General features: G+C 45.0%; 1 protein-coding gene across 1 annotated transcript in view; it reads left to right on the forward strand.

The window, feature by feature from the left end:
* Positions 1–20,732, forward strand: part of TSPAN2 (tetraspanin 2) — a 43,545-nt gene that overhangs the window by 1,848 nt on the left and 20,965 nt on the right. Inside the window, exon 2 of the mRNA XM_003268026.4 lies at positions 14,689–14,791. Coding sequence (XP_003268074.2) covers positions 14,689–14,791 — 103 coding nt within the window. The remainder of the gene's footprint in view (positions 1–14,688; positions 14,792–20,732) is intronic.

A 20,732-nucleotide genomic window follows, 5' to 3' on the forward strand; every position in this document is an offset into this window, starting at 1 on the left:
GTATTCAAACTCAGCCTACCTTCTCTTTTTTTTTTTTTTTTTTTTTTGAGACGGAGTCTCGCTCTGGGGCCCAGGCTGGAGTACAGTGGCCCGATCTCCGCTCACTGCAAGCTCCACCTCCCGAATTCAAGCCATTCTCCTGCCTCAGCCTCCCAAATAGCTGGGACTACAAGCGCCCTCCACCACGCCCAGCCAATTTTTTTGTATTTTTAGTACAGATGGGGTTTTACCGTGTTAGCCAGGATGGTCTCGATCTTCTGACCTCGTGATCTGCCCGCCGCAGCCTCCCAAAGTGCTGAGATTACAGGCGTGAGCCACCGCACCTGGCCGCCTACCTTCTCTTAAGCACTTTGGTACATTCAATTAACCAGTGGTTCTCAAAAGTGGTTCCTGGGCCAGCAGCAGCAGCATATCCTGGGAATTTGTCAGAAATACACATTCTCAGGCCGGGCATGGTGGCTCATGCCTGTAATCCCAGCACTTTAGGAGGCCAAGGCAGGCGGATCACCTGAGGTCAGGAGTTCAAGACCAGCCTGGCCAACATGATGAAACCTCATCTCTACTAAAGTACAAAAATTAGCCAGGCTTGGTGGTGGGTGCCTGTAATCCCAGCTACTTGGGAGGCTGAAGCAGAAGAATCTCTTGAACCCAGAAGGCAGAGGTTGCAGTCAGCTGAGATGGTGCCACATTGCACTCCAGCCTGGGCAACAAGAGTGAAACTCCATCTCAAAAACAAACAAACAAACAAACAAAAATTCTCAGCTCATCCCAGACTTGCTGAATCAGAAACTCTGGGGGAAGGACCCAGCAATCTAATTTAACAAGTCATTCACATAATTCTGATCCATGCTCAAATTTGAGACCCATTCTGTTAAACAATGATTAAACAAATAATAATTTATAAATATAAACATAGTTCCCTAAGCTGCTCATCTCATTGAGGAAACAAGACCAGTGGATATGGAACAACACAAAAATAAGACAGTGTGGAATCAAGTGACAGGTTTCACACTGTTGACCATAAGCACAGTAAGGAAAGGAAGTAGGAGCAGTGCAGTTTTGAGTGCCTGAATGTGTTAACCAGTGAGGTTAGATCTGACCTTCTCTATATGTGATCTAAGTAAGGAGTTTAAAGAAAGGATCACAGTCATGATGAGGAGCCAGAAAAGTTCTCCTTAAGAAGGAGCTATTTAAGCTAAACCTGGAAGGACTGGTAGAATGGAGCTGGGCAAAGTGAGGGGGTGACACACCATCCACCAGCAGAGGAGCAGAGCAAGGGGGAGTGTGCGCCACCATCTGACTGTCGAAGCCATCAGGCTGGAGTGCAGAGATCCCAAGCAGGGTGTGCCTGCACAAACAGGGTGTACTTGGGCAAGTTATTGTTACTTCTAGGCTTGTTTTCTCATCTGTACGATTGGAGTAACAGAAATATTGAGAGAGTTAAGAGGGAATATATAAAGTATGTGACCTCAACTTCCTATGAGCCTAGGACATGGTAAATGCTCAAAAATGTTAATTATTATTTTTGTTATCGGCACATAGGAAGCGTTCAATAAATGTTAGCTCTCTTTCTCCTGATTCCTTTCTTAGTGGGGAATAGTATATAAGTTTGCCAAGTGACTTGCAATTTGTCTTCATTTGAGGATAACTACACCTTATCTTGTCAATTTGTACTTTCCCCACTAGAACTTAAAACACTCTGAGAGCAGGAATTTTGTTTTTTCTGTTTTGCTCATAGCTGTATCCCCAGTGCTAGAATAGTGCCTAGCATAGAAAGCATGCAGTAGGACATGAAGGACCTTCCTCTCCTCCAGTTTCATGGGGGTGGGGGTGGAGGCAGCAACTAGAGTGAAGAGGCAACTGAAACAGGCACCTCATGACTTAAGGGAAAGTGTGGGATAAAGTATCTAGATATCTGCCTTCACTGTAACTGAGGGAACCTGATTCCAGAAAAGCCCCACTCAAGTTTCTGAAGTTGTTTTTTTTGTGGTTGGAGGGCTTTGTGGGAAGTTTGGGAAAGGGGTGGGGGATAGTTTTCCTAGAAGGCCACACTTTAGCTGTGACTAAAGTATAAATTTACACACACCCTTAGAAGCTCACGTGCCTGCCCCTCGGAGTTACGGGATTCCCTGGGTGACAGCACTTCCTTCCAGTCAGAACCTCGCCAGAGGTAAACATAGAGGCGGGGCAGGGTCTGTTTGGTGATCTGCGATTTAACAGATCAATTTGCAGCCTCTTCTGGCAGCTTGCTTTAAGTTTCCCTAGGCTGTGCTCCTGGTTTCATAAACATACAACCAGACCCTGCCAGAGCCAGCACAGTATTCCCTGGCCCAGGGCCGCTGACTGTACTCACCACTGAATTTTTAAAAACAAAGTAAAGCCTAGCCATTAACCCCACTACATTAATTTCTCTTATCGTGGTTGATGTCAAATGTGAAACCCCTCCCAATATCTGTCATGTCTAAATTCAGACCTGCAATCAGATAGCAGAGCATATTCCTGTGCCTTTCATTGAAATCACCTTTTTTTTCCTACGTTGCATAGCAATATAAATAAAACACCACACCCCCACCAAGCCGCATATGTTGGCTTAAAGGAAAACCTGGGCGCTGTTTATTCCTTGGTTTATTGTTGTATGGTCAACGTTTTCCTATCATTGTGCTGCACTAGCTGCTCAGCATTACTGACCCACAGGAAGCAGAGCTGTTAATTGTTGAAAAGCAGATTCCATATATGGCAAGTCTGAAGTTGCCCTCCTTTCCTTCTCACCATTATTAATACAGCTTTGGGTTTTCACTTGGGGATGCCTAACAGGTACATTTAAGAAAGACAGTGTGTCTTGCAGGCTTGGGAGTCAAAAAAGTTTGACTCACATGAATCTTATAGAGGTCACCTTCCTCTCTTTCCCAAACTTATTTCAAACAGTAACTTCAGAGCAATCACCTGTCAGAGACATTTGTTTAGGTACCTAAAGAAAGTATTCTTTGGAGACCAGCCCATAAGGCAGATAGGAATGTTCTCAGCCTCGCTGGAGGAGAATCTTCATTTCTGATTTTTGTCAAGGTGAAAAGAGAGTAACAGGGGTCAGTGTCCCCTAGTGTGGACCTAAAGAGGGACCTAGCATTGCTAGGAGGAACAGAGAGCCTACCAGAGGGGACAGTCTGAAGAAGCCACAGCTATGGTCCCAGGGTTCTGGTAGACCTCGGACAGACCTGTGCAGTGTGGCAGTTCAAATCCAGGAATCCAAAACCTGGGCAGTGGATACTGACATCACACTGCCTGACTTTATTCCTGCCTCCACTCTTTACTACCTAGGGGACTTTGGGAAGTTGTTTAACCTCTTTGAGCCTCCATTTTCTCATCTGTATAATGGACATAATAAACTACTAATATCTATGAACTTTGTGCAGATAAAATGAGTTAATATATGTAAGGTCATAAGTATGGTTCATGCATACAGTAAATAATAACATATTAGTAATACTTGTTTTAAAATACTAGAAGTACAAATGGGAAAGTAGAATCTAGAATCCAAGAAGTTCATAAAGGCACAACAAAGCAGGCAGGTGGTTTACATCCAGCTAAGCAAGCAAGGTGGCAAGAGGCTTGGAGTTTATCAAGGGCATGGAGTCAAAAGGAAAGATCACTTCCTCTACCATTCCCTGCCAAGTGCTGGGAATTCAAAAATGATTAAGACACAGCCCTTGATCTTGAGGCACTCATGCCTTTATTTAGCCTCCATTTTGCCTTTGATTAGAATTTATTCCCTGTTTAGTCTTTGCTCCTTGAGGGCAGGGACTGTGTCCTTTTGGCATCCCCTTTCTTCCAATCCCTCAGCACCTAATAGAGTTAATTAAGCTTGGCTCCAGCTAAGGGAGTTGTGTGCACTGACCCTGGAGCAGGATCTGTTTATTTCCTTTCCCGCTTCTGTGCTACTAAGTGGAGGCCAAGGAAAAGCAATGGGAAAACCTTTGGTAATCAGTGCCTCTCAAACTTTAAGGTGAGTACAGATCACATAGGGAGCTTACTCAGCTGTATTCGGATTCAGTGGGTCTGCATTTCTAACAAGCTCCCAGGTGATGCTCGTGTTGCTGGTCTGGGAACATGCTTTGAGAACCCCCATTTTAGATGTGGCCTGAAGAGGTCAGAGATTCAGCAGTGGCACTTGTTTCTGACTGAAGCAGGGTGTGCCCTGCTTCTTGGCTTACTCATTTGGTTTGTTTTTGGCAGTTCTTTTAATTTCAGTTACGACTTTACCTTTATTAAGTCTCTTTTTTATGCTAATACTTGATGCTTTCTGGAATTACCGGGAGGCCACCTGTCCATTGTTCATTGCATTTCACCGTGTTGTTCTAGAACATCAGCCATGAAGTGTCTTTGGGTCTCCAACCATGTGTGACAAAAGAGAACGTAACCTCTATCCCCCAACGTTGACAGTTAATATCGTGAAGCTGCTCCCTTAAAACAAGTGAGCTATACTGAGCGCTGAAACAAATTATGTCATGGTTGCTAAGGAATTAAAGAAAGAATGCTGCCAGTAAGATGGAAATACCAGATGGGCTGGGAGCACATCTTACAGATGAATTACCTCGGGTTACCTTGGCCTGCCTTTTTCATCCTCTTTGAATTCGATGGGGAACAAAAATAACAATGCTAATTAACATTCATACAATGTTTCAGTTTACAAAGTGCTTTCATATGCATTATCCCACCTGATCATTAATCACAACAATCTCATGAAATAGTGTAATTATTCCCATTTTACAGTTGTGAAAGCTGAAAGTCAGGCACAGTAGGTGGTATGTCCCAGGTCTTCTGACTTTAATCCCCATGCTCTTTTCATTGTTTTAATTTATTGGAACATGTAGAATATAAGGTATAAGAAATGCTACTAACTTGGAAAATGTGAAGCCTGTGATCAGGGAGATTATATCCGGTGTCAGATTTAGTCTTAATGCATTCCAGAAACAGGTACAAAGAGATGCCTAAAAATACTAAGGCATATGGGAGAAGAAGCAGGAGAGAGGTTGGGAACACAGCTGATCAGTTTCAGGAAGAGGAAAAGTAAGATGGAAATTGAGAAAGGGTATATATCAAGAGACAGTTTAAAAAATTAATTTCAGGAGCAAAAACTTGAAAAATAGTAAGCACTATATAAATGTACACTATGCGCCAGCTGCTTTCCTAAGCACATTTATTAGCTAATTTAATCCTCACAACAACCCTATGAAATAGTATCAGTTATCAGCCCCAGTTTACATATGAGAAAACAGAGGTCTGAAGCATTGAACAGACTTGCCCAGGTCTCAGAGCTGGCCAGTGGCAGAGCTGTGTCTTTATGTGTGTCCCCAGAGTCTGTACTCATAACCACTCCAAGTCTACAGACTATCGGAGAGGAAGGTTGAAGCTCTGACAAGATTGTGAATTCTAGACCTGCGCTGTCCAGTGTGGGGACTATGCTACTGATCACATGTAGCTATTTAAATTAATTAAAACTAAATGAAATGTAACCTTCATTTTCTCAGTCCCACTAGCTACATTTCAGAGCTCCGTAGCCATAGGTGCCTAGTGGCCACAACGCTGGACAGCACAGATATAGGACATTTACATCACTGGAGAAAGGTCTTCTTGACAGCCCTAGCCTAAATATAGTTATTCTTTCACTCATAAATACATCTATTCATATTTTTCTCTTACGGGGTCTTAAAAACATTAAAGAGAGGAGACATAGTTTCCACAAAAGGCCACTGACTTTCTAGTATAGAAGATTTAGAAAACCGAAAGGAATTCCAGCTGTCATGGAAAGAGGGAGTGTGGATCTAAAATAAAAATTAGTAGAGGACGACTGCAGCAAACCGCATTATTGGAACCACGGGAGCGATGTTTCCTATCTTGAAGATTAAGCTTTCGGTTTGAAGGTAACATTAGCAAGTCTACCAACATAATAGCACAAAGTGTGAGGCACTCACTGTTCTCAGTGTGTAACATGAACTCATTTAGTCTCTTTAGGAGGCACTATTATTACCTTCACTTTGCAGATGAGGAAGCTGGGGTTAGAAAGGTTAAGTGTCTTGCCCAAGATTATAGGACCAGTAAGTGCCAGAGTCTGATTCAAACCCAAATGCCTAGAACCCCCATTTTTATCCACTACAACTCCTTTACACCTAAGTACTGTATGCACGCATGTGTTTATTACCCTAAGGGCATCATTATGTATTCTGAACACCCAGAAGAGGTGAATTTCTAGAACAGTTGGCAGATATTCCAGGATGTGTACCAAGCTCTGTCCTCCACATCATAATGGTGATTGGGAAAGAGTCAGCTTATTAACAGGGGTGGCAGAGCAAGGCTGAGCAGAGCCAGGGGTGCATTGGAAGCTGCTGTCACTCATCCGGGAAGCCGACTTTGTCTCCCTGCTCACGCCAGAGTCTATCTAGCCTTCTGTGAACGGACCAGTGCTGCACCTTCCTGACCTCAAACAGGTCCTGGTAAAATGGCTTTTAAGAAAAATCTCTATAGAGCACCAAGCTAGACTTTCACAATTTCTGCCAGATTCCTCCCATGCTAACTTCTTACTAAACAAATTGTTTTGGCTTTTCTAATCTAGCCTTAGCTCCATTTGAAATATTTTTTTAGCCACTGTCATTCTGTAACAACTAAAACTGGAGGAAGATCATTATTTATTGATCAATAATTAAGAATTGTTTATCTGCTCCAAAGTAGTTCTCCCAACCTCTATAAATAAATATTGTTTAATGTGTTGTCTTTGCTTATGTGAAGCTCTATATAGATGAGATGTGACAGTAGTCATTGTGGCCTCCAAGATAAGTGATTATATATGCAGAGGGCAGGCCTAGGATGAGAACCAGCTGGGTGTTCCAAGGAGGAGGTCCACTGAACCTAGAAAAGACCATTTTTTTCCTCTCTGGGCTTATGGCCTTGATGCGGTAAGTAAGGCAGACATTGAGTTCAGTTCACTTCTGTGACTTGGTAGACTGGATTTCAGTTCTGTACATATTTGATCTTCATTTGAGAAAGCCATCTGCTCCCTGTAATCCTTAGCCAGTAGTCTATGACATTCATTCTGCTGTATAAAGACTACATAGGCTGGGAATGGTGGCTCACACCTGTAATCCCAGCACTTTGGAAGGCTGAGGCAAGAGGATCAGTTGTGCCCGGGAGTTCAAGACCAGTCTGGACAACAAAGTAAGGCCCCATCTCTACAAAAAAATAGAAAAAATTAGCTGGATATGGTTGCACATGCCTGTAGTGGGAGGAGGAGATGGGAGGATCGCTTGAGCCTGGGAGGTCGAGATTGCAGTGAGCTGTGATCAGGCCACTGCACTCCAGCCTGGGCAACAGAGTAAGACCCTGTCTCAAAAAAATAAAAAGCAAGAAAACTACACAGCCATCGTCTTTCTCCTGGTTGTTGATGTTCCCTAATCTCCTTCTCCTTCTCGCTATATTTTTAAGAGAGAAGACATTATATATAATCACCGAATAAACAACACACTTTCCACTGTCTATATGTAAATTATCTGCTCTATCATTTGCAGCAAGCTTTTCATCCCAAGTTAGTTTCCTTCCCCTGAGCTTATATTTCTCCAGCACTTCTAAACTGCCCCCAGCAATGTTGGTCGACCCATGCAAGTTAACTTTATAACAATTTAAACAAACTGAAGGTGCATCTGGCACAAATGTATAGCCCAGTGTTCTTTGCAGAGATGAATGGAACACTCCTGATTTTATTGTGTCCTGAATTGCAGCACCCTTCCATCAGTGCAGAGAATTAAGCATTGGTTGATTATAAAATATACTCTTACCTGAAGGAAGTCTTTCTTACTGTGAGCTTTTTCTTAGGAAATGGTATGAGGAAAATAATGGGGAGATCAGAAACACTGATACCTAAAGGAGCTGCCATGCATTTCCAAACTAACACAGGCTTCTCATCGCCACATGCTGCCACAGTCCTGCCTCTCAGTTCCCACTCACCTGGTCCTGATGAAGGCCAAGGTAGCGAGGTTCCTCGGAGACCGTTTGACATAGATGTATGGCATTCAATTCTTGTATTTTTTCTGATAAAACCCTTGATTTTGAAGAAATGCCATCTGAATCCTTGCCTTGCTTTTACTGCATAACAGAATAAAAATCTTGGGAGCTGGTTTTCCTCTTTGAGAAAATTCAGATCATCTTCCAGAGCAAATGTGCTTCTGACTTTTGCCTGCTAAGAGGGTGAGACTCCACTACCCTTATGGTATCATAATGGGGTTTACAATCAGATCAAGAATCATAAGTGCTCATTATGTGATTCCAACGGGGATGAGAATTGCCACCAAGAGCAAGTATTAGCTTAAAAGCATTTAATGAAAATTCTAGGGTTGAAGCATCATTTCCAATTTTGTGACTTCATCCCAAAGAAGAGAATTGCAAATGAGTTGGTATTCACCCTGGAGAAGCAAGAATACAGAATTGATTTTGTTCATTCTTTCATTTGAGTGCAGCATGCGTGTGTGTGTGTGTGTGTGTGTGTCTGTGTGTCTGTGTGGCACTATAATTGTATTGTGTTCATATGCCCCTGCCAGTGGAAGGCATGTATACATTGTGTAGATTTACATTGTGTAGATTTATTCTTTGTGTCTGTGGACGGTGCACAACACACATTCCTGCAGGCTTAGGAAAACACAGAACTGATACTATGTGCTCTAGTTTTGTTTTCTGTTTCTGGGGCATGTGTTTTGCTGAGCATATTCAACAGTGTGTTCACACAGTGCCTTCCAAGGTATCTGCAGTGTTTCCCAGGTGCAGATGAGTTTGAAAATAGCACTTTGTGAAGTATTCCCTTGGAGACTTGTGAAGGAGGTTGTTCGCAATTGCTCCTGTCAGCCTGTCTTAATCAGCTCAAGCTGACATTTTAAAAAAATAATACCACAGAGTGGGGTGGCTGAAGCAGAAATTTATTTTTCACAGTTCTGGAGACTAGAAGTCAGAGGTCAGGTGCTAGAGGTTGGAGGTCAGGTTGGATTCTGGTGAGGGCTCCCTGGTGAGGGCTTGTGGACAGCTACCTTCTTGCCATGTCCTCATATAATGGAGAGACAGAAGCAAGCTCTCTGGTGTCTCTTCTTATAAGGGCACTAGTCCCTCATGATGGCTCCACCCTCATGACCTCATTTAAACCTAGTTACCTCCAAAAGCCCCATCCCCACATATCCTCACACTGGGGATTAGGCCTCAACCTGTGAATTTTGCAGGTTGGAGGGATACAATTCAGTCCATAGCATCTTTTTGAAGGTCCTCCATTCACTCATTTAGCAAATGTCTATTGGGAGCCCACTCTGCAGGGCAGAGGGGATTATGTTTGGGAAACAGCAATATAGACCCTGTCCCCGCCCTCACAGAGCTTAGGCCTTAATTTACAAAATATGGACATATTTAAGTAGAAAACATTATGTGAGATATAAAAGAAAGTACCTATCTAGGTCACGGTAGGCTTCCCTGAGGAATTAATGTTAGAGCTGTGAATGGGTGTCAGTTAGGGGGAGGGGGAGGAGGGAACAGCAAGAACAGAGACCTCCACAGGGGCAGGAAGGATCCGAAACTGTAGCTGGAGCATCTGAGGGCCAGGACCTGTGGTTCCCACTTAGGTATAAGTGCACATCCTGTCTAGAACTTCCCTAAATGATGCTTTTTACCCCCAAAGGGGGCTTTTTTGCTGGATTTAGTCACTAGAAGAAAGTGGATAGCAGGTATTTGCTCTTGGTGATCTGGTTGGCTAACCTCCGGGAAAAGGAGGACAGCTGGGCAGACTGGGGAGGCCAGAATGGGGAATGATCTCTGCATTCTTGCATCTTAGCACCACCCCACTCCAACCGCAGCGCCTCCCTAGGAACCACGTTTGCAATTCGTGAAACCTGTCTTTTTTTAAAATGAAAAAATATGTCCTCAAGATAGGACATCTCATCAGCAATCCCAGGAAAGTGGAAGTAAGTACAGTAAAATAAAATTGAAGTCTATTAGCGAGCTCTGCTTCATGCACAACGACTCGTTTTTGGCAGATAGCCATTATTAAAGAAAATGTTTGTCCATCCACTTTGCTTTAAATGCTTTCTAATCAAGTTTTCAGTCCTTCTTCTGTTTCTTTAGTTTTAGAACACACATTGTTTTCACTAAAGACATATGATTACAATTTGCAATTTCGTGTCCTCCAAACTCTCTGGAATATGGTTAGCTACTGAAGGAACTTGCCCATGACAATACATACTATAACCATATGTGATGATCCCCCATTTAATGACTTGGAATTATTGTCACTATCTGTTCCTTTCCCTGCATTCTTATCTCTTTTTTTTTAAGTATTTTTCTTGTCCTCTTTTTAACAGTTGGCACACTCTTGCCCTTAAATACTATTTTATCACATTCTCTGAGTACTTCACGTACAACTGGTCCTCAGAAAAGGAATGATGAGGCTGGGTGTGGTGGCTCATACCTGTAATCCTAGTACTTTGAGAGGCTGAGGAGGGCAGATCACTTGAGTTCAGGAGTTGGAGACTAGCTTAGGCAACATTGTGAAATGCCGTCTCTACAAAAAATACAAAAATTAGCTGGTGTGATGGTGTGTGCCTGTATTCCCAGCTACTTGGAGGGCTGAGGTGGTGGATCGCTAGAGCCCAGGAAGTTAAGGCTGCAGTGAGCTGTGATGGCACCACTGTACTCCAGCCAAGGTGACAGAGTGAGACCTTGTCAAAAAAAAAAAAAAAGGAAGGAGGACTCAAAAAATGGTGCTTTCTGGCAATTTCTCATGTGCATTCTGGTGGGCTGCCTCTGGACTGACTTCCCACCTGCAGGGTTGGATTCCTTCCTGGGCCACCCAGTGGGGATTAGCGTCTCCTTGAGCACCAGAAGAAGGACTGGACTTTCCTCATCTCTGAAACCTCGGCTTCGGACTCATAATAGTTGCTCAATAAGTGTATTTTAAAGGATTAACATCAAAGTCCACCTTTTGCTTCTGTATGAAAAAGTCCATTTCTGGAAAAACAACAATGTTTCTGGTTGTAATTGTTCCAAAGGCACAGGGATTGGCGCTGGTCCTGGAAGCAGGGCAGCCCTCATCGAAGTTCTTCAGTGAGTCCAGTGACTTCGTCGTTCTCACAGCTCTCCAAGTCCACTCCCCTGGTGTCCTGTCTCTGGTCCTCAGCCATTCAAGCCTTTCCCTTTGGCTCCTTGCTATGTCTGACCTCCAGGTAACATTCATGCTCCTGATGGTTTCCATCAAAGTGTGGGCTTCTGTCCCTCCTCCCCACAGGCAGACCTTGCTATGGGCTTTCCAAGATGGTAGCAAGCAAAGTAGAAGCCGAGTCATGGTCTGTCCCACACTCTCTCAAGCCCCAACCTCCGACCTCCCCCAGACTCTCCTTAACAAACACAGCATCGAGGTAAGGAAATGAACCTCCGTACTGCCATTTCTGCCTGGAATTCGCCTCTGCTGCCAGTCCTTCCTTGCCCAGTGACTTCTCACTCATTCTTCAAGATGTAAATCAAAATTTAATGACTCCTCCTGCATGCCAGTGGCTACAGTTTGCTCCAGTCCCTTGGCAGTGTGCACGCTGTTCCTCCTCAGCACACTTCCTGCATTATAGTGCACTTAGTACTTTATGTGACTGTCTACCACATTAGACTATGAACCATGTCTTTTTCATCATCGTTTCCCTGACACTGAGCACAGTACCTGGCCTGGACCATAGTTTATTCTTAATAAACATGCAAAGAAGAAAGACAGGGAAGGGAGATGTGACTGGGGGCAGAAGAAGGAAAGGTTAAAAAAAATGGTAGCCTCCCATTTCTTATTTGTTTTAACATTGGCTGAGGTGTAATGTTATGTCTGAATGCAAAAGAGGGGTTGAGATTAAAGGGAGAAGAGAGAATGTGGGCATGAGGCAGTTTTGGCCCCATTGGGTTAAAATTTAGGATTAGAGAGTTTGAAGACTTCCTTCAGGTCTTTGGGGAGACCATTTCCTCCAGCTCTATGGAATACAGGGAATGTCGAGAACTTAGTGACACTGACATGCTCACTTTGTTCCTGACTGGAGTGGAACTGGTGTGAATTTTTTTCAAGCAACTTCTAGTGTGTGATAGACCAACCAAAGCCCAGTGAACACAGAGCATTCCATGAATCTTACAGGAATGGTGAGTTAAAAAGGACTAAAGTGCTGTGTGGTCTGTGCCAATGCCACTTTCCAAAGCAGTGATCACCCTGTCTCTTGTCACAAGCAGCATCAGCCCTGGCCAGGTCCTTACCCACAGCATCCCCGACACAGCCGGCAGCAGCCTGCTGGGAGGATTCCCTTCCACACAGTGATGACATTCAGCTAAGCCACAGTTTCTTTGACCCAGGAGGAAACCCGTGTGGTTTGGGGTTAGGGGCATGGATGAGCAAGCGCAGATTTTTTCCTATTGCCCGATGGCTTTAAATTGCAACCTCTCTTTTAATTTTCCGTTATGCATCAAACACATCTGTGCCAGAACTGGACAAATGTATTCTGTCTGGGAGGATAATCCCAGACAGCTATAAATTGGAGTTTGTGTACAGAGATTCCAAAAATGTGGCCTCGTGGTAGGGTGTCCCTGGGACAAGTCACCTCCTCCATAGTCTGCTCGGTGGCTGCTGGCTTTGGCCTGATGCCTCTGTCAATAGGTCTTGCTTTGTATTTGGAAACTCTGTCTTTCCATTGAGTCGCCACAGAGATGAGGGCGTGCAGGGTTGCCTGTGAGGCTTTGCTGGGCATACTTGTCCCAGGCAGCCTCCAAATGCTCCTAGGAGGAACCTAGGTGATTGACCAAGGGCATTGCTCTCTTTCCTACACAGGAACAGCGAGGACCTCAAAGCTGGTGTCCTCCCAAGTTAAAGCATGGCCCAAGAAGACTCTCCTCACCTTTTCTGGATTGCACATAGAAACTACCATGTAACACTTTAAAAATATATTTTTTAAGTTGCAAGAGAAATACATGCTTAATGCAGGGAACTTAGAAAATGTACTGAGAAGGAAAAAAGTCACCTGGAATCCTGCCCTTCATAGATAATGTTTTAGCAAGACTCCTTTCAATATGTTTCCATGCCATGCCACCCTTTTTTTAATGCAGACGTCTTTCAAAAGCTGATTGATCCCGGTTCCTTTAGCTGCCCCTCACATTATCCAATTAGTGCTTTCCTCTAAGTACTGGAAACTTTTAGTTACTCCACAAGGGAGAGTCCAGCTGGTAGAATTCTGCCCCTCTGACTCCTCCTCACTGAGGTCACACCTCTTTTCTGAAGCAGCTGGCCACAAAGGGGATTGGCCTTGGGAGACAGAAGGAGAAGAGGGATAAAGTCCTCATAGAAATCCAGCCAGATCGTCCAGAAGGCTAGTTCCGGGTCCTTTATAAGCTGCCTGGCAAGATAGAAGTCTCCTGTATAAAAAGGACTATGCTGTCTCTGGTGCGATTTTTCCTTTTAGACCTCTGCTCCTCTGATTTCCATCCTCTATGCTCCTGTTCCCAGCATCTGTGTGTGCTCTGCTGTATTTGGGCAGGGGAAGCCTCTAAAGTGTTCATTCAGTGGTAGGCCAGGGCAGCCCAACAGCAACTAGATGGGCCAGCAGAATTAGGAGGCTATTTTTATATCTCTGCTTACTTTCCCATGGTGCCCTGGGCCCAGAAGGTGCCCAGTAAATATCTGTTGATGGATTGATACAGTGAAATTCCAGAGTGGTGTTTGTGGAGAGAAAACACCGTGGCTAGAGCCTGCTGGCACGCAGCAGTGACAGTCCTGAGATGGCAGAAAGGGCTTCCAACTTCCATGCTGAGCCTCACAAAAGCCTTCAGAGTAGGGAAGGAAAGGAAGCCGGGTGATGACTCTACCAGCCGCCAGCCTGCCCAGCCACTGCCTGCGGCAGCCACTCAGCCTCTCCATGAGCCACACAGCACACAGACCACGCTTTTTCAGAAAATTATTTTTTCCTTTCTCACTTTCCATGGAAACTCAAAATAGCAACCAAAAAAAAAAAAAAAAAGACTGGGCTATCTCCCTGCCAGCAAAACCATCCCCAGGCAAGGCAGTGACCATATAGGATGGGGGGAGAGGGTTACAGATGCCCCTAAAACCGCTTTCTATTTGGGGACTGTGCACTCACGAGGTGTGGGTGGGTTCTGAGGTTGAGGTTGCTGTATTTTCTTCCCATTTAGAAAGGTGGGTTTCCCCCAGGTCTTGGAGTTCATCTTGCTCTTGGTGACCTGGTAGCTGAGACGTAGTCACTTCTCATTGTGGTGTGGGTGAAGAGATCCGACGTGCCCAGCAAGGGACAAAAAGGCAGCGGGCACATGCCTTCCAGAGGGAATGTTATTGGAACATTGCTTTTGAGACACCTCCCTGGCTGTGCTGTGTGTGCCCCATAACCACAGGGCAGCCTGGCATCATGGAAAAACCCTGCTTTCAGAATCAGAAAAACCCAGTCCAATGTCACATCAGGGGCCTGAGGGGCTTCGTGCACATCACTTCATCTCTCTGAGCCTTCATTTTCTCCCCTGTAAAATGGGAAGGGTGGTCTAAGTGATTTCTAAAGGGGTGACCTCATCAGCGTCCTGTGCCTACAGCCTGCTCTCGGATCTGTGCATGCTCTTTCCCCTTCCACTGTAAACACAGTGTCATTTGCCTTCCAGCTGGCTGGATCGGCCGTCATTGCTTTTGGACTATGGTTTCGGTTCGGAGGTGCCGTAAAGGAGTTATCATCAGAGGACAAGTCCCCAGAGTATTTCTATGTGGGTGAGTGACTCCAGCTTCCTAAGCTCCAGCTCAGAGTAGATGGGGCTGTGCAAAGGCTTAGAGCAGAAGCTGCACTTGAACTTTGGTGGGAGGGGGAGGGCAGAGAGGCAGGGAAAGAGGCTGAAAGGAGCCACCCCTGAGCCCCTGTGCACTGGTGTAGTCCTCCGGGTTGTCTGCTGGAGACAGGTAGAGAGGCTGTTGCGACCCCTTCCCCTTGCCCTCACATGGTCTGTTCCTCCGCCCTCCAAAATCAAGGGAGTCTGGGGCCAGTAAGAGCAGCCTGTTGTGCTTCGTTTCAAGGAAAGAAGTCTCAAGGAAATGCAGCTAAAATTTATTTCAAAGAATGAGAAAACTCCCTATTGCCCCTGGAGTAAAGTGGGTACACCACAAGTGTGTCATTCACTAGTCCATCTGGGGTGACACAGGACCCCTGTAGGATTTTATTTTGTGATCTTATATTTTAAATTGTCTAGGAAAAAACATAACTCAAAATACAGGTTAGAAGGTGCTAATCTCAGTCTCTCCATGACGAGGGACTGCAGAGAGGAGGGGAGGAGAGAGAAGAATGAGGGAAAGGAGGGATGGAGGGAGAGGAGATGGAGGGCTGCCCCTGGGAAGAGGCTTCAGCGGGAAGGGGCAATAGCTCTGCCCCTGCCACAGTAGGAAGGGGTGAGGAGTGTGGGGTGGGGTGCAGCCTCCACCCCCAAGGCAGTGCTCTTAGTAGGGGCTGGGCATTGTTGCCCTGGGATTAGTTGACCTACTTCTAGCATTTCCTGTGGCCTTTTCTCATTCCCCAGCTAAGTGGACTAAGACTCTAGATTTCAAAAAGCCCAAGACAATTGTCATTAGAGGTGGCACCCCCATATACTGGCTGTTTTAGGATCTGTACTAGCCATAGAGTAAGCTTCAGTTGCTGTGGTGACCTCTGTGGCGGGGAGGAGGAGCATCCTGCACGGGTCATTTGCTCTAAATCACAAGAAGAGTAGAGTGTCTTCCAGGAGAGAGAGAGCACAGGCCCCACTCAGAGCAGGGACATCCTCCCGAAGGGCCAGCCTGCAGCTGTGCTGCCTCTTGTTCCAAACACTCTTCCCACACAGCATCCTCCTGCGGGGAAAAGAGCTGTGTCAGTTAGGATACTTTTAGAGGAGAGTAGCAGAAAACCTACTAAAGATGGATAACAATAAGGACATTCCACATTTCAGGAAATCATAGATGTGGCTCTCTGTAAAACACTCAATTATTTTAGGTTCCACTAAGAAAGGAAATTTTAGGTTCCACTAAGAAAGGAAAAAATGCTACCAGTTTAGCTATGACATACCATAAAAGATGCATTCTAATTTCAGCATTGTTAAAATATACCAAAAAATAAATCATCTAGACAGTGATGAAATATAGTAAAAGAAGTCTGGAGATGGGGACTTTCCAGAATTCGTTCAGAGCTGAACAAAGTCATCAAGGGCCCAGGTTCTTTCCCCCTCTCTGCTGTCCTCAGTGTCCTTAGACATCTCCCCTTAAAAGATAACTGCAGTGGCTCCAGGCATCATGTTCTCATACAGCAACATCCAAAAGAGAACAAAGCAAATTTTGCTTCATATGGTCCCTTTTTTGAATGAGTAAAACCTTTTTCAGAATCTCCCAACACATTTCCCCTTGCAGCTTATTAGTCAAAATTGCATTCTGTATTCATGCCTAAACCAATCATAGCCAAGAAGCTAATTACTATGATTGGATCTCTGACTAATTGATATTCACACCCTCATACCCTCCCCTGGGCCTGGAGAGGGGCCTGGGCCCCCCACAGGACCTGTGACACTGACGAGATTGGGATTTTGTGACAAGGAAAAAGCAGAGGAATCTGCCGTAGACATAAAACTGAAATGCTCCTTTCTACCCACATGGTTTCCAGGAAGTATGCACAGGACAAGGATATTTGAGATAAAAAAATATAACCCATCAGTATAACCTAAATATAATCCATTGGCCAGCATTCACAGTCCTGGGCTCTGCCGTCACACAAAAGTGTGTAAGAATTCTGTAACTGCCCCCATGTAACTTGTAATATAAATGAAAAGACTCACAGACTTCACAATTTAAATCACAATAAAAATTAGCATGTGACTAAATGCCAGCTAAGTGGTATTTGCAGTGGGTGCATTAGAGGTCATTCTAAACTGGTAAGGAAAGAAGGATTTAAGTTAGGTTTTAAAGACCAGGCTGTAATCAATTGAGAAGAGGAAAAATGGGGACTGGAAAGGCTGAGGGGAAGGCATGCACAAAGAATGGCTGTGGGGAAGGATTAGCAAGCCGGGTGGGCCGGGGGCTCTGTTGGAGTCTGAGGACTGAGGCATGGGGGGCAGTAGGATTCGGAATGTTGGGGAGGGAGAGGGGACAAGTATAGAGGACTTTGAATGTCAGGGTTAAGTTGGTAAACAGTAGAAGAATGATTTGGGGCCGGGGGTAGGGTATGATCTGCACTGCATTTTAAAGAGATTATTATAGCAGAAGTAGAATGAAAGGGGAATCCCAGGACAGAAAAAAAAAATGGCAGATTATTGATATAATCAGGCCTGACAAATTAGGGTATAACCCACAGTGATTGCAGAAGGAATTAAGAGGAAAGAAACAGAAAGATAAGAAACATTATTAAACATTTTTAAGCCTGCCTAATCAAACTCAGGGACAGAAGAAATCAAAATGGCAAAAGAGATGAGTGAGAGGCAGAGTCAAACCTCTCAGTAATAATTCATGACTTTCTCATGGAAACCTGAGTTACAGGTCTAAGTAAGGGGCCCCCCCGCTCCATCAGAGGGAGGGGCCGTTGTGTGGCGCTACAGATGGAAGACTTCCCTGGGAGCAGCCTCAGTCTGTGTTTCTCCAGAAACAAAAGGCTGATAACAATTTCACAGCTCTAGATGTCAGTTCCACGTAAAAACCTTTATGATTAGATACATCAAAAGGTTGAATAGACTTCCATAGATGAAAGTGAGCTCTCCTTCATGTCGTATTTAACCACTATCGTGACAAGAATCAGAATTGTGTGTTTCATTCAGGAGATTCCTGTGTTGAGCCGGAGGCTGAACTGGCTCTACACACACATTCCTGCTTTTGTTTCTAATCTAAACCAAACAATACGCACACTGCCTGAGATATGAGGAATTCTTCATTATGTCATATCTTTACAGACTTGTCTATCAGGACTCTTAGTATTGCAAATCACAGACACCTACTCAAATTGACTGAAGCAACACAGACCTTTATTGACTCACATACTTGAAAGGTCAAGGGTTAATACTGGTCTCAGGGTCTCAGACGATGTGACCAGAGTCCAGTCTGGAGCCATCTCTTGGCCCTGCTTTCCTTGGGCTCCATTCTTAGGCAGGTTTCTTCTCCATGTGATAAAACGGCTGTCAGTGGCTCTAGGCTCCACCTCCAGAGTGACTCCAGAAGTAGAACATGCTTTTTTCATTCTAACAGATCCATCTAACGCCCCAGGCCTAACTCTCGTTGGCAATATTGGACCTCGTGCTCATCCTCGAACTTGTCATTGTGGACAGCTGCTTGTGGGCATATGCCTGGGCTTCATGCCCACTACCGAGCTGGAGGTGAGTCAGCCCTCTCAAACCACATGGGCTGAGAATGGAGGAGTTCCCTTTACCTAATAGAGAAAAGAAGTGGATTCTGGGCAGGGAAAACAGCAGGCCACAGCAGGGCCTGAATCCTCCTGCTTGCTCTTGGTGTCACAGGGCATGATATGGGTTTACCCACCCTTCGTTTCTCGTCTACCACATCTCCCTTCCCTAAGGCAGCCCAGAGTGGTTGGTGGTAAAGGCACTCACGATCCATGCTCAAAGTTCAGAGAAGTGGGTCGTCGTAGAAACTTAGCATCACGCAGAATAAGGAAACTACAGGCAGTGGATAAGCACCTGGGGCTGGCAGTCAGCCAGGGCTTCCCAGCTCCTCCTGGTGGGGCTCGGCCTGGAACCCAGGTTTGCAGACAGCCAGGTCTGTGCTTGCTCTGTCTCCCGGTGCTGCCTCTCTGGATAGTGGCATCAAGAAGTCCTTGTGAAGTCAGGTACCTTTTTTCCCCTTCAAGTATGTCTTATAATATAAATAGAAAGAGCAATAGACATGTTTGTAGAATTGGCATTTTTTCCTCAGTAAATAATTTTCCACATAAGAAAGATACCTGCTCTCCAGCAATAAAACAAGAAGGAAAATACACTAGGATACTGTTTATGGATTTACACAACATACAGTATGAGGTGATAGCACTTTAGGAAACAAGCAGGCCCAGTGTTTGGAAAATCTCACTCCATTGTCACAGGGCACCATTCACTGATCTGGGTATTTCCTTTCCAGAATAGGTTCCAGATAAATCAGCCTATTAAACTCTTATCACCCCTTTGTTAAAGAGTGTCCTAAACAGGCATGGCACGTTCAAATGGTTCTTAAAGAAATAAGCCCTTCCAGCCTTGACTCTCCTCTCTGAGAGGAACCCCAGGAAGACAGTCTAGGTCCCTGCTTCGGGGTAGATGACTGCCAGACTTTGTAAGGGAATTGTCCCATCTTCTGGGGGAAGCTTTCCTTTCTGGCATCCTTGGTTCTCTTTCCTTGGGGATGGAGCGAGTTTTTCTTCCTGTGATAAAGATCGGACATAACCTCCAAGCCAGAGGTGTGGTCAATCCCAGGGCAGGGCAGGGCAGGAGGATCCAGCTGTGGGACATGAGGACAGGGCGAGAGGATAGTCAGACTGGCTGCTACCTGTGTCTCTTCTCAGGGCCCTCTGCATCCAGGCCAAGGCCTGGAGGCCCTTCCAAAGTCTCTGTGTCCACGGGTTGCTAAGGGTAGAAGAGAGGACCTGGCAGGAGTGACGCTGGCAGAGGAGGGCTTGGGTTGCTCCGTGTTTCCTAGACCTTGTCCACGCTAGTCTCTTTCAGGGCACTCGGGAGAAACCCCCGTGTCTTCCAAATTCCAGCAACCTGCCCATCTGACTTCCTGTTACAGTCTCTCTCTGGAGTGGGCAGACACCCCAGGGGTCTTCTTTCTAGAGTTACAGAGTAGGAGCGAGCCCCTCAGCCCTTGGAAAACTGGAGAGACTGTGTGCTTGGTGCATGAAGTCATGTCTGTGAGCAGAGGATATTAACAGGTTTTCTCCAAGAAGGGGTTGCCCACACACACAGGAGCCACTCGGCTCTCCAGGATCGCAGCCTGACTGCAGCTGTCTCTCCCTGTGGAACTCAGAGTCTCCAAGCCTGGCTCTGATTGTGGCTGGATGTTATGTATAAGGAAAGCATTCCAGTGCCGAACACCAAGGGGGTGGCTTGGCTTGTTAAAAACTCTGACTCACGCTGGTCATATTTTTCCACTTGGTTTTCGCTTGTACCTGACATCCATGGTAGCTGGATACCAGAGAGGTGTTGTAGCTTACATTGTTGAGATAATTTCTCCAGAGCATTTTTGTAAGAAGTTGGAATAGACAATCATTTCCATATTGCAGCTAACAAAACTGAAGAATAGGAAGACTTACCTAAAGCCATAGTTGGCAGGCCTGGATTTCTGGCTCCCAGCCATGTACTTTCAGAGGAAAAACCAGGAATCATCAATTCTAGACATCTCAAGTACTTTTCTCAAGGAAGAAGAAAAATAACTCTACTGCCATTTATAAATTGCAAAATGAACCAATTTCTAGTTAAGAGCATTATTGTTCTTCAGAGTTACTGCTAAAATGAAAGCATAGGGGTTCGGGGGTGCACTTTAGAGTACGCTCCCCTAGGTTCAGTTCCAATTTTTTCCCTCACTAGCTATGCAATCTTACGTAAATTATTTAATTTCTTGGTGTCTCAGATTCTTCAGCTGTGAAATACGAACATATTTAAGCATAGTATCTGTTTTGTGGTGAGCCCTCAGTAAATATTGGCTATTATTATTACAGATCGAGCAT

This window comes from Nomascus leucogenys, chromosome 12 (genome assembly GCF_006542625.1).
Source record: "Nomascus leucogenys isolate Asia chromosome 12, Asia_NLE_v1, whole genome shotgun sequence".
In the NCBI taxonomy this organism is placed as follows: domain Eukaryota; kingdom Metazoa; phylum Chordata; class Mammalia; order Primates; family Hylobatidae; genus Nomascus; species Nomascus leucogenys.